The sequence below is a fragment of the Dipodomys ordii genome, unplaced genomic scaffold (assembly GCF_000151885.1).
Source record: "Dipodomys ordii isolate 6190 unplaced genomic scaffold, Dord_2.0 Scaffold163, whole genome shotgun sequence".
Lineage (NCBI taxonomy): Eukaryota > Metazoa > Chordata > Mammalia > Rodentia > Heteromyidae > Dipodomys > Dipodomys ordii.
The window spans coordinates 1,110,035-1,122,856 of record NW_012267379.1 but is presented as its reverse complement, the minus strand read 5'-3'; the positions used below and the strand labels follow the sequence as shown (position 1 = coordinate 1,122,856).

The window sequence follows — 12,822 nt, the reverse complement described above, 5'->3', positions numbered from 1 at the left end:
TAGCCCCGGCCCCCCGGGAGTGGGGCGGCGTCCCCGGGTCCCCGAGGCGTCGCCCCCGGACCGCGCTGCAGCGGGCTGTGCTCCTCCCGCAGGCCCCGGCGCCATGAAGGTGAAGATCAAGTGCTGGAACGGCGTGGCCACCTGGCTGTGGGTGGCCAACGACGAGAACTGCGGCATCTGCAGGATGGCCTTCAACGGCTGCTGCCCGGACTGTGAGTGACCCACGCGGGTCCCCTGCCCGGGGCCCTACCCGGGCCTCGGGACCCCTGCCCAGACCCTGCCCGCGGCCCTGCCCGCGACCCTACCCGGACCCTGCCCGGGCCTCGGGACCCCTGCCCGGGCCTCGGGACCCCTGCCCAGACCCTGCCCGGGCCTCGGGACCCCTGCCCAGACCCCGCCCGGGGCCTCGGGACCCCTGCCCAGACCCTGCCCGGGGCCTCGGGACCCCTGCCCAGACCCTGCCCGGGGCCCTGCCCGCGACCCTACCCGGACCCTGCCCGGGCCTCGGGACCCCTGCCCAGACCCTGCCTGGGGCCCTTGCTCGGACCCTGCCCGGGCCTCGGGACCCCTGCCCAGACCCTGCCTGGGGCCCTTGCTCGGACCCTGCCCGGGCCTCGGGACCCCTGCCCGGCCCGCCGCCCCTCCAGTCTCTCACCGGGCGAAGGGTCTACCGCCCTTTCCCGGAGAACACCCGCCAGGGTGGGGGCGGCTGGGAGTCCGGGGTTCGAGTCCTCGGCACCCCGCAATCACAGAGGCCCAGGGGCGCCGCACGGCCCCCCTGGGGAGACTGAGGCAGGTCAGCTCTGCCCCGCGAAAACTTTAGAAAAACACTGGTCTCAGTGGGTGCAGCCGACTCCTAGCCCAGCCGCTCGGAAGCCGGTTCAGAGCCAGGCCAAGAAGCCAGGACTGACCTAGAGAGCCTGAGGCGGGGTTCAGGCTCTGGTACCTGTGTGTGGTTTCACATACATTTTTTGTTTTAATTTTTTTTTTTTTTATATTTTGGTGCTGATTCTGGGGCTTGAACTCTGGGCACTGTTCCTGAGAGGTTTTTTGGTTTGTTTTTCACTCTTTTGTCGGTGGCTGTCCCTGAGTCTTCTTTGTGCTCACCCACTCACTTAAGTGGTAGCACTCTACCACTTCAGCCACAGTGCTACTTCCAGTTCTTTTTTTTCCTTTTGCCAGCCCTAGGGCTTGGACTCAGTGCTCGGGCACTGTCCCAGAGCTGCTTTTGCTGAAGGCAAGTCTCTATCCCTTGAGCCACAGCACCACTTCTGGCTGTTTGTTGGTTAGTTGGAGATAGTTTCACACTTTCCTGCCTGTTGGTTTCAAACAACAATCAGATCTCAGCCTGTTGAGTAGGAAGTGTGATCTGTCAGTGCCAGGTTTTTTTGGGGGAAAGGACAGGTTCTCACTGTATAGCCCAGGCTGGCCTCAAAGTTAGGACCTTCCAGTCACCTGAAGGATGAGATGAGTTTGTGCTTGATTTTTACACTCCCTGGGCTGAAAAGAAATTTTACTGCCCAGGCCTTAATCCAACCAGGTGAAATGAAATGGGTGGGGATGTGTTAAATCTTTGATAGGTTTAAGGTGTGGCTCAAATGTCAATGCCAGAGTATTTGCTAAGGAACCACACTGGGCCTTGAGTTAAATCCCTGGTACTACCAAAAAAGAAAGAAAAAGGGGGCTGGGAAGGTAGCTCAGTGGTAGAGCACTTGCCTTGCATGCCTGAGGCCCTGGGTTCGATTCCTCAGCACCACATAAGCGAAAAGAAAAAAAGCTGGAAGTGGCACTGTGGCTCAAGTGGTAGAGCGCTAGCCTTGAGTTGAAGACTCTTACCTCCAATGAGCCACCAGAAAAAGTCAGAACTGCACTGGGGCCCAAGTAGTAAAGTTAAAACCTTGAGTGAAAATTTTCAAGTAGCGTGCCCAGCTCCTTCACGACTCACAGAATCATGCACAAAAGAGTATTGACTTGGCTTCCTTAGGTTTTACCTATAGCATTCAAGGTTAGAGACCAGTCCAGGTCTAGTTTTATTTAATCCCTCCTAAACCACTCTTAAAGCCTAGCACCTATAATCAAACTCAGTTTTAGTTCTAATTAACCAGCAAAAAGTCTGAAATGGAGGTATAGCTCAAATGGTAGCTTGAACTAAAAAGCTAAGCAAGAGTACAAGCCCTGAGTTCAAGCCCCAGTAACAGCCACGCACACAGATCACATCACTCAAGTCAGAGCCAGTGGTTTATACCTGTAATCCTGGCTACTCAGGAGGCTGAGATTTGAGGATTACAGTGGTTTGAAGCCAATCTGGCAGGAAAGTCCATGAGACTCTTGCTCCAATAAGTTACTCAATAACTCAGAAGTAGCACTGTGGCTCACGTGGTAGAGTGCTAGCCTTGAGTATAGAAAGGCTCAGGAACAGAGCCCAGGCCCTGAGCCCAAGCCCCAGGACTGGCAAAATAATAAATCACTCTTAAAGATGCTACGAAGATAGGGCACCCACGGCTCCTTTCTGTAATCCTAGCTACTCATGGCGAGACCTGAGGGTCGACGTCTGGTCAGCACAGGCCGTCAAGTGTGAGGCTTTTATCTCCAGTTAACCACCAAAAAGCTGGAAGTGCAGCTGTAACTCATAGTAGAACACTAGCCTTGAGTAAAAATCTCAGGGACAGCGCCCAGGCCCTGGGTTTCAAACCCTACGACCGGCACAAACAAAAAACAACAACCAAAAAACCATCTTGAGGGCGAGAACTTAAAGCAGCTTTCAAGCTCTTGGCCTTGAGCAGCTCTCAAAAGCCTTTTTTTTTCTTTTTCTTGGTGCCGGGCTTGAACTCAGGGCCTGGGCACTGGCCCTGAGCTGCTTTTGCTCAAGGCTAGTGCTCTACCAGCCACAATTTTATTTCCGTTTTTTTCTGAATGGCTTATTGGAGATAAGAGTCACAGACTTTCCTTCCCTGGGTTGGCTTTGAACCATGATCCTCAGGTCCCAGTCCCCTATGTAGCTAGAATTAAGGTGCGAGCTACCCGGGCTTTGCTAGAATGAGTGTTTTAATGTGCGTGTTTGACAGGTCTGATGTACCTTCTGGCAGATTAAGAACTCCTAGATTTTTTTGTGTATGTGTGTGGTTTTTTTTTTGGTTGGTCGTGGGGCTTAAACTCTGGCCTTGGGTGCTGTCCCTGTGCTCTTCAGCTCAAGGTGAGCGCTCTATTGCTTGAGCCACAGCGCCACTTCGTTTCTAGTGGTTTATGGGAGATGAGTCTCATGGTCTCTCCTGCCCGAGCTGGCTTTGAACCACAATCCTTAGATCTCAGCCTCCTGAGTAGCTAGGATTACAGGCGTGAGCCATCGGCACCTGGCATAGCCCTAATTTTTTAATTGAACATGTTCAACATGTGAACCCAAGTTACCAAGGTTAAGTCTTCCCAAAGGGCCTTTGGGTAAAACAGTCCTGTTAAGGGGTGTTTTTTTTTTTTTGGGGGGGAGTCTGGTCGTGGGGCCTGAACTCTGGGCTTGGGCGCTGTCCCTCAGCTCTTCAACTCAAGGCGAGTGCTCTACCACTTGAGCCACAACGCCACTTTCAGTTTTCTAGTGCTTTATTGGAGATGAGTCTCAGACTTGCCTGCCAGGGCTGGCCTTAAACCATGATCCTCAGATCTCAGCCTCCTGAGTAGCTAGGATTACAGGTGTGAGCCACTGGTGCCCAGCTTCCTGGTGGTTATTTTCTTTTTTTTTGCTGGTTGTGGGGCCTGAACTCTGGGCCTGGGCGCTGTCCCTCAGCTCTTCAGCTCAAGGCGAGCACTCTACCACTGGAGCCACAGCACTACTTCCGGCTTTTTTCTTTTTGCTTATGTGGTGCTGAGGAATTGAACCCAGGGCCTCAGGCATGCAAGGCAAGTGCTCTACCACTGAGCCACCTTCCCAGCCGAGGGGTGTTTTAATTTTAAAATAGCCTCATCAAGACACTAGCCCATCCTTGCGTGACGTAGACCCAGGGCCACACCAGCTTCCTGCTGGTGGACAGGCTGAGTGCCCCTTCCAGGGCCCCCCAGCTTCATGCTCACTGGGAAGGGGTGATTTTAAGCAGGGCTCTGCTGAAGGTGGAAAGACCCTCTGAGGAGGGAGGTGTCTGGGGGTTGGCGCTCCAGGACAGGTTGGAAGCAGATAGAGCTAGCCCCTTGGTGCCAGTCAGCCTAACCCCGATAGAAACAGGACCCAGAGGTATTTTTTTTCTGTGCTGCTCAAACAAGCTCCTCGGAAGGGTGCTTCAGATGCGCAGAAATTAGGAATCACGCCAGGTGCCAGTGGCTCATGCCTGTCATCCTAACTACTCAGGAGGCTGACATCTGAGGATCGGGCTGGAAAGTCTGTGAGACTCTTATTTCCAATAAGCCACTAGAAAGCCAGAAGTGGTGCTGTGGCTCAAGTGGTATAGCGCTCACCTTGAGCTGAAGAGTTGAGGGACGGGACAGCGCTCAGGCCCAGAGTTCAAGACCCACAGCCAACAAAAAATAGAAAGAAATTAGGGATCATCGTTGCTCTTGATCAGGACTGGGACTTTCCCCTACTTCGCTGCACCCTGTGAATGGAATCAGCCATGTCAGGCCCCGGGGTGGGCCCTGGGGTGGACTGGATGCCTGCAGCCTGTGCCCTGCTGGAGGTGGGAGAGAGTTGGCTGGCCCAGACCTGGGTCCTGCTGTTAGGGACGGGTCCTCACCCTCTCCCACCTGCCCCTCTGGGCCAGGTGTGGAGACAGGCCTGGGGCCTGGGAGGGGCCTTTTTTCTGCCTCTCCGGGCTGAGTGCTGGAGGCTTCCACCACCTTGGCTTACCACCTGCGGTGCTTTGTGGGGTGGTCAGCCCTGGATCCAGCCGGTGGCCTGATGCCCCCCCCGCCCGCAGGTAAGGTCCCGGGAGACGACTGCCCGCTGGTGTGGGGCCAGTGCTCGCACTGCTTCCACATGCACTGCATCCTCAAGTGGCTCAACGCGCAGCAGGTGCAGCAGCACTGCCCCATGTGCCGCCAGGAGTGGAAGTTCAAGGAGTGAGCGAGCCCGCCCGCCCGTGCTGACACCGCCCGGCGGCCAAGTTTCTATTCAATAAAGTAAAACTCCCAGAAGTCTGGAGCCTGTGTTTTTGGTATATTAGCGAAAGTGTGTTTTGGTGTGAAAACTCGCACATATTTATAATGGAATTCTGGGTCACCACGAGATCAGACAAGAGCCTGGCCAGACAGGTGCCCCGGCTGTGTCTGTAGCAGTGGAGGACAGGGCTTGGCCATCAGCCAGCCCATCTCTCCTGGTGGAGGCCCAGCTAGCTGGGCACTGCTGGTGGCTGCCCAGATGGACTCCAGAGGTCCGGCCTGTCCTCCAGCGCCAGCATGGGGCCTTGCCATGGGGATGGTAGAGAGGGCAGCCCATGCTGGGCCGGGGCACTACTGCGGGAGTGGTGGCCCAGGTCTGGGGATGTCAGCCCTGGCGCAGACCAGGGCCTCCAGCCCCCTCTGTACAGGGGCTCACAGAGCTGTGCCCGAGGGCTGCCCCTGCCACACCCGACTGTTCACACACGTCGAGTTGATGGGCTGACAGGCAGGGTCCACCCTGAGGCCCCAGCCTGGCCTGCCCCACGCCAGCCTGCCCCTGGGGTGATCCCGCCTCTGTGGCAGCTCCTCCCAGCAGCTCAGCTTTCCTCGTGCCCATGAAGGCCTTGCCTGCACAGCGCACCTTGGAACCCTCAACCCAGATTCCTTGCGAGTGTGTCCCTGGGTTATCCTCAGCTGTCGCCTTCCCCATCCTGAGCCTTGGCAAGTTTGCACTGGGCACGTGTGCACCCCCTATTTACATACTTCGCCCGCCACCTGCCTCCTCTGAGGTACTTGGGAAGCCTGTGCAGACTTGTGGCGCCCCGGCCTCCTACCCAGGCAAGCAGAGGCTCACTTCGCCCTCCCCGCTCCCCCACCCAGGGAAGGAAGGGCATCTGGGTGATGTTCTAGGCCCTGGCTCCCTCCGGTGTCCAAAGCCTCTGACCCTCCGTGCACCCAGGTGACACTACAGGCCTCAGGACCTGCCGACTCGGCCCCAGGAGTGCAGTGGGGCAGGGCCTGCTTTGGGGTTTGGCCTTCTGGCTCTCCCTCCGGAGGACCAGGCCAGCAGTAGCCTTCCTGGGGGCGCAAGCGGGGGCTGCACCGCAGGCTGCAGGGCCTCTGGTCAGGAGCCCCTTTGTCCCCAGGCTGCTGCTGCTCCGGCTCAGAGCTGGGGGCCTGGGCGGGGCGCCCTCGGGCCCTGGGGCTCAGGGCAGCCAGCCAGTCCCCAGCTCCCACTGAGGGGCGGGACAGACTCCACGTATCATGGGCCCTTATGGCGGGCACACGGGGTCGCCCTGCATCCTGCCGGGCTGGGTCTCACACAGCACTTCCCGTCAAGCTTTATTCGGTGGCCCAGAGACTCACACCAGCCACGGAGGTGCAGAATGGAGGTGGAGGTCTGAGGACAGGGCAGCCGGCAGGCCCGGCAGCCGGGCACGTGCATCTCCCCAGAGCCAGGCATGAGGTGCCAGGACCTGCCCCCGGTGGGCCAGGCCCCGCGGAGCAGCCCACACCCCAGCTCCACAACCACCTCCTCTGCGCCTCCTGCAGCCGGGCGGGCGGGACAGGTGTCCATGTTCACCACAGGGAGCGGCAGGGCACCGATGGACGGAAGCGGCCTCCATGAGCCCCTGGCGTGGCAGCGCCCTCTGCTGGTCCGGCCTTCTGGGCTGCACCAAGGGGCTGGACAGGCCTGGGCGCCTTGCAGGCAGATGGGCTGGCCGCACAGGAGCCAGGCCCGGGAGACGTGGCACCGCCACTCCCATGAGAACCCCGTGAACCCAACTGAGAGGCAGAGGCAGAACGGGGTGGCCCCGGGTGCCCGTGCGCCAGGTAAGTCCTCCGGTGAGGCCTACGCGTTCTCTGCGGCGGGCTGTGCCTCCTGCTGCCTCCTGGCCTCCAGGAAGGCCAGCTCCTTGGCTTCTTTCTTCTGGTTGCGCGCCTCATACTCTAACCTGGAGGCCCCGGGTTGCCATCAGAGCTGCAGGAGGGGCCACAGCCAGGCCAGCGGGCAGCGGGCGGTGGGGTGTGTTACCTGTTCTTGATGATCCTCTGCACAATGAGGTCTGTGGTGAGGTCGCTGCCGCTGTCCATCTGGCGGAAGATGCCTCTTCTCTTGGGCTCCTAGAGGCTCGAGGGGAGGTGCAGTGAGGACCAGGGCCGCACAGGCCTGCTGCCCCAGAGGGAGCCAGCACCATGTGCCTGTCCTTGTCCCTGGGGCAGCCAAGGGCGCCGGTGAGTGGCGGGAGCCAGGGCCACCCACCTGGTAGGGGTCAGAGCCGTCCCTGTCAGGCACAACTTCCGTCTTGCCATGACACACCAGGTCCACCTGGGAAGGGAGCGAGGAAGGAAGTCAGGCGCCCTCCCCTTCCCTCCCCTCCCCTCCCCTCCTGGGGAGCCTCTCACCTTGAAGTGACCCAAGAGCTCAGCCGTGACAGAGTATGGAGCCCCAATCACCACCTCCGACACGTACTGTGGAAACAGCACAGAGGCTCATGGCTCTGGCTACGGGGCTCGGCGCTCAGAGGTGTGGGGCTGGGTCCCTATGGGGCGGCGACACCCAGGCAGCCCAACCACTTTACCAACTAGGCTGGGCAGCACCCACACCTGGTCGGGGAAGCCTCGGGAGGTGAGGCCGGCCGCCGCCCTTGCTCACCCTGCAGGCCAGCACGCTCAGGGTCCGCTCGTGCAGGGTCATTATGGGGTAGTTCTTGCCTTTGTAGCGGTTCACTTCCTAGGGCCAGAGCGGGGTCAGCTCCTCTGGAGCACGGGGGGAGCGAGGCCCCGTCCTCCCCGCCACCAGGATGGCCCTTGGCTCCTGGGCCTGCCCAGCATCTTCTCCAGGCATCTGGAGTCTCATTCCTCCAGGGATTCGCTGGCCCCTCAAAGCCTCCCCAAGGGCTCTGATAGCCTGCCAACCACCAGAAATGCTGGGGAGCCGGGCAGAGCAGAGACCTGGTCAAAGTGGAGGCCAGCGATGACATAGGGCCTTTCTGCCAGGCGGTACACTTTCTCTAGGAAGTCCACGTGCCCAATGTCTGTGTCCAGTTAAGGAGCAGCAACTCTGGGTGTGGTGGTACATGCCTGCAGTCTTAGCACTGAGGAGGTTTGAGCAGGAGGATCTGATTCAAGGCTAGTCTGAACTACACAGGGAAACTGTCTGATTAGGGCAGAGCACACGCGAGGTGGAGAGGAGAGGGGTGGGAGGGGTGGAGAAAAGCAAAACAACAGACACACAGCAATGGACTGGAAAGTCAGGGCTCCCCCCTCCCCAGGCTGGCACCCATGGGCCCGCCACAGGCCCGGCCCCAGAGACCCGAGGGTCTGTGGCCAAGGACCTCTGGCATGGGTGGAGGATGGAAAGCCGGGAAAAGGATACGGAACAGGTCAAAGGCGCCCGCCACATAAATGACAGTCTCCCCGGGCTGAGGCTCCTTCCCGGAAGCAAACTGGATGATCTTCTGGGACGTCTGCAGAAACTGGGACACCCCTGTCCAGGGGTCCCGCCCCCCCGGGCACTGTCAGCCAAGAGAGGGAGCAGGTCAGCGTAGAAATCTCGCGAGCATGCTCCTGTGCACCACGTGTGGGTAGCAGGAGCGTGTGCAGGGGTGGTGCGCAGCAGGCCACGTCCACCCAGGCACCTGGGGCCGGCGGGAAACACAGGTGGCCAGCCCAGGCTGTCACTGCGGCTGCGGGACTGGGGCTCTGTGCTGCAGCCAGCACCAGCTCAGCCTGCCAGCCCACCAGCAGCAGGCACAGAGACACGGCCAGCAGGCAGACCTGTGGGGGACCTGGCACCCCGAGACCACCATCTGATCACCTGGAAGGAGACTTCCGGGGGAAGTGGGTCCCCGGCAGGTGCAGAGAGGGCCAAGCTGCTTGGTTAGAGGCCACCTGGTCCTGGGCAGTCCCTGCTACCCCTCTAGGACATGGCCGCAGTGAATGGCCATCTCTTGCCTGTCTTCCCTCCCAGCTTCCACCAGCAGGCTGAGCCCGCCGACTCAGCCACGACCTGGGCAGCACCGGGAAGGGAGGAGGGGGGCCCAACTTCTCCCAAGAGGCCAGGAGGAAAGCCTGCAGGTCACCACACGGCCAGCCAGGCCCACTCACCTTGCCAAAACTGTCCGCATACTCCCGGTACTCGGAGGACATCTCCTGCACACAAGGGCACAGGGCTGAGGGGGCTCGTCCCGTCCCCAGAATGGGTGGGGAGGGCAGGCAGACAGGGGGCCCTGGGTGGGAGGAGCTCCCTCCCTCTCCCTCCCCCCCCACCCCCCTGCCGGGGCCGGCACTCACCTGGCCGCTGTGGTGGGCCTTGGTCACCAGCAGCATGCGGCCTACGAGGTCTGTGGTGGACACACCCTGGGTGCGCTTGCACTCTCTGGGGGCAGAGGTGGGGTTGGTGGGCTCTTGTCCCAGACACTTACCAGGCTTGCCTACTGCAGACCCATCTGAGGGACGCGACCCTAGCCCTGCCCCGCCCCCGCCCCCCAGCAAATCCAACTGGGAGCATAGAGGAAGCATTAACATTTTATCAGCAAAAAGCAAATGGCCTGAGCAAAGCATCAAGGGCATGGCTGAGCCCATGTGTGCAGTGGTCGGGTGTGGGCACAGCAGCCCTGACCCCAGTCTGCTGTGGTGCCCACTGGTGAGCTCACACCAAGGGGATTTGGGATGCACCATCCCATGCAGGAACCTAGCCACGGCTGGCCCTTTAAATCACAGCTAATTAACATAAAGCCAGCTTCTGGGGCGGGGCACCACCATGCTCACTTGGCACTACTCTGAAGCCCTGAGGCCAGCCACACAGCCAGTGCCACAGCAAGATCCTCCCTGGAGGCTCCAGACCTGGCCCAGATGTATCTCCCTTACAATCTCCCCCCCCCCCCCCCCCGAGACCTGGGGCTTGAACTCAGGGCCTCAAGGCTAGCACCACTTCTGACTTTTCTGTCTGTGGTACTTTGGAATGGAACCCAGGGCTTCATGCATGCCAGGCGAGACTCTACCACTGAGTCCCCTCCCCAGCCCTCCCGTACAATCCCAATGCAGTAGAGCTAGGAGGGAACTCAAGACCAGCTCCTGAAGTGTCAGGCCAGCTAGGAGCTTACCTGTACCTCCCAGCCTGTTTCACCTCCTCATAGGTGTCTCGGCCATCAACAGTCAATGTGATGTCATCTAGGGGTGACACGTGCGCGCGCGCACACACACACACACACGCACGCGCACACACACAAAAGGTATTTGCTGGGTTTGTTTCTCACACAGGGTCTTCCCATCTAGCCCGGCTGTTCTGATCCTCACGTCTCTGCCACTTGAGTGCTAAAATAAGGTGTGGACTGCCATGCCTGGCTCAAGTGGGACCCCAGAACCGCCCCCCAGGGCCCCAAACCCTTCTAGTCCCCACCTCATCCTAGTGTTTAGTGTTTGTGCCTCCATTCCTAGGGAACAACCCGAGCTTTCTTAGACCTGAGCCCTCAGGGCCAGGAGGGCTACCCCCCCCCCCGCCCCCGAGGTTCCCGGGACCCGCCCACTCACTGCCATGGACACAGAAGTCACAGTTGTGCTTGTCCAGCGTCTCCAGCGTGGTGACATAGGGCGCAGCGGGCACCACCTCGTCCACCCACTTGATGGCCTGCACCATCTTGTACCTCTCCTCCTGGGTGAACACTGGGGGTCCTTTGTGCTTGGCAATCTCCTCTGGAGCCAGAGAAAACAAGGACAGGACAGGTGACCTCCGGCTCCCTGGCATCTTGCTCAGGAGCCCTTTCCATGCACTGAGAGGGTGTGGGGCCACCTGCCCTGCTTGCGGGGCCTCAGCCCATATGTGAGTGGCCACTGCTGTCCTGCGGCCAGCTTGTGCACTGAGGGTCCTTTACCAAGCAAGACATTCCATCTTTTTAGGCTCTAGGCAGGGGTCAGGGATGAGGGGTGAGGGGCTGGGGCTGGCAATGACCTGGCCCTCGTCTCTAGCTTGCTCTCTAGAGGGGGACATCTTCAGCTGGGGCCAGGATAAATGGAGCTTGCTAGTCTCCCGTTCACAGGTGCATTCCGGGGAGGAGGCCCAGGGCTGCCCCTCCCCCCCCCCCAGTTCTGACCAGGCTTCTGGCCAGTTGGGAAGGTTAGTCTGGTTACAGCGTGGGGTAGTGGCCCACACCTTACCATCAGTGTGCACGCCCACGATGAGGTAGTCACCCATGGCCCGAGCCTGGCGCAGCTGGTTTGAGTGACCGTAATGAACCATGTCATAGCTGTGAGGACAGACAGCAGTTGGAAGAGTAGGGACAAGGGGGTTCTGGGGGGTGGGGCACAGATTTTCTCTTCCAAGGACTCCTTAGTGAATGCTGAGAAACCACTGCTGGAAATTGCTCTAAATCTGTGGAACCTGGGCCCACAGTGGGAGGTGGGTACTCAGCCATTCACACCCCTGTCCCTGGACCTGCACCTTGGGACATGACGCTGTCTGTGCCAGAACAGCAAGGGTGCTGGTGCAGGAACAAGGCCAGGTAAGGTCCGGGGGACTGGCAAACTCCAGGACAAACCTGCCCACTGTTTGCCGGGTGTCCCTTTCCCAAGCCTTGGGCTGTCCCTCGGCCTGCCCCCTCCCCTTCCCAAATGAAAACTGGTATAGGCAAATCGTTTCAAGTTTTTTGTTTGTTTGGTTGGTTTTTGTTGTTGTTCTTGGTGGTGGTGGTGGTTATGGGGCTTGAACTCTGGGCTTGGGTGCTATCCTCAGCTCTTCAGCTCAGGGCAAGCGCTCTACAGCTTGAGCTACAGCGCCACTTCCAGTTTTTTAGTGGTTTATTGGAGTCTTGAGAACTTTCTTGCCTGGGCTGGCTTTGAGCCACGATCCTCAGATCTCAGCCTCCAGAGTAGCTAGGATGACAGGTATGAGCCATGGGTGCTCAGCTGTCATCTCAAGTTTTACAACAAAAAGTCAGTTTTGGCTTGGGGCCAGATTGGGTACTATCCTAATACAAGTTGGCAGTCCTTCGGGCTGACACCAAACCAAAAGTAAAACCAAAGAGCAAGGAATCACTGGTTTGAAAATCCTTCTCTTCCTGCAGCCTGTCTTAGCTCCCGGGTGAATAATGGCCTCTGTCATGGTTCTAAAGCGTGTATAACCCTCAAGTTCTGGTCTGGTTATGAGTGAGCTTCAAGCCCCAGGCTACGCAGCGCAGCTACACAACCAGCCCTGAGCCCTGGGTGCCCTCTGCTAGGATGGGAGCTGCCAGGGCTGGGCCCCAGGCTCTGCTCTGCTTCCTTCGGAGCTCACCCTCCTTTCCCAGGATGGGGTCAGATGGCCCAAGGGCAGCCTCAGTCTCCCCTCAGCATAGCCACCCGCCCTCCCCACCTCCTCGCAGAGGAATGGGGTGGGTTAAAAGGTTCAGGCCCCAAGGTCTGGCCAGAGTCCGTGCCCACCGGGGAGGCTTGCTCTGGGGTTGGACCGGGAGGACACGACAGGAGGGCGGCCCCGGCTAGACCGAGGGTCAGAGTCCACGGACACGAAGCCGAAACCAGAGGTGCAAAACAGGGCAACCTTGTGCGTTTCTCGAACCTTCGCTCAGACCCGGTACCCCCCATTTCCAGCAGCTCCAACCGCAGGGCACGGGGCGGCGAGCCACCAGGAAGGCCAGCCTCCACCTACTTGTTGACAGCGCCAAACTTTTCTCAAAGCAGTCCCCGGACTGACCCCTCCGCTGACCCCGGGCCGCCGGCTCGCGGAGGCCGCCGCAGGCCGGGCCCGCG

General features: G+C 59.5%; 3 protein-coding genes across 5 annotated transcripts in view; 1 reads left to right on the top strand and 2 right to left on the bottom strand.

The window, feature by feature from the left end:
* The window catches only part of Alyref (Aly/REF export factor), a 3,660-nt gene extending 3,555 nt beyond the window's left edge, over positions 1 to 105 (bottom strand). The window contains exon 1 of the mRNA XM_013033098.1: positions 67 to 105. Within this exon, the coding sequence (XP_012888552.1) occupies positions 67 to 105 (39 nt within the window). The remainder of the gene's footprint in view (positions 1 to 66) is intronic.
* Anapc11 (anaphase promoting complex subunit 11) lies at positions 81 to 5,115 on the top strand. The gene is made up of 2 exons (XM_013033128.1): positions 81 to 212; positions 4,896 to 5,115. Exons 1-2 carry the CDS (start codon positions 104 to 106, stop codon positions 5,039 to 5,041), a joined length of 255 nt encoding a protein of 84 aa, XP_012888582.1. The 5' UTR covers positions 81 to 103; the 3' UTR covers positions 5,042 to 5,115.
* Positions 5,116 to 6,400: 1,285 nt separating this feature from the next.
* On the bottom strand, positions 6,401 to 12,740 carry Pcyt2 (phosphate cytidylyltransferase 2, ethanolamine). 3 transcript variants are annotated; one of them, XM_013033120.1, is made up of 13 exons: positions 12,722 to 12,740; positions 11,236 to 11,324; positions 10,612 to 10,773; positions 10,185 to 10,251; positions 9,373 to 9,457; positions 9,187 to 9,231; positions 8,456 to 8,594; positions 8,032 to 8,114; positions 7,733 to 7,810; positions 7,483 to 7,548; positions 7,340 to 7,405; positions 7,112 to 7,200; positions 6,401 to 7,031 (listed from the first exon to the last, which is right to left on the bottom strand). In XM_013033120.1, the coding sequence occupies exons 2-13, from the start codon at positions 11,315 to 11,317 to the stop codon at positions 6,929 to 6,931; spliced, it is 1,065 nt and encodes a 354-aa protein (XP_012888574.1). In that variant the 5' UTR covers positions 11,318 to 11,324; positions 12,722 to 12,740; the 3' UTR covers positions 6,401 to 6,928. The 3 variants fall into 3 exon arrangements, with proteins under 3 accessions (XP_012888574.1, XP_012888573.1, XP_012888575.1); XM_013033119.1 differs by lacking the exon at positions 12,722 to 12,740 and adding an exon at positions 12,632 to 12,676; XM_013033121.1 differs by lacking the exons at positions 6,401 to 7,031; positions 7,112 to 7,200; positions 12,722 to 12,740 and adding an exon at positions 12,632 to 12,691 and having other exon boundaries at positions 7,339 to 7,405; positions 7,684 to 7,810.
* Positions 12,741 to 12,822: the final 82 nt, after the last annotated feature.

Excerpts from the sequence above, each read along its gene's own strand:
- Anapc11 (XM_013033128.1), top strand. The coding sequence starts at position 104 with ATGAAGGTGAAGATCAAGTGCTGGAACGGCGTGGCCACCTGGCTGTGG. Across the intron at positions 213-4,895 it reads CAACGGCTGCTGCCCGGACT|GTAAGGTCCCGGGAGACGAC; the intron begins GTGAGTGACCCA and ends CCCCGCCCGCAG.
- Pcyt2 (XM_013033119.1), bottom strand. The coding sequence starts at position 12,657 with ATGGGGGGTACCGGGTCTGAGCGAAG. Across the intron at positions 8,595-9,186 it reads ATGCGGACAGTTTTGGCAAG|TGCCCGGGGGGGCGGGACCC; the intron begins GTGAGTGGGCCT and ends CTTGGCTGACAG. Across the intron at positions 7,406-7,482 it reads AGCTCTTGGGTCACTTCAAG|GTGGACCTGGTGTGTCATGG; the intron begins GTGAGAGGCTCC and ends CTCCCTTCCCAG.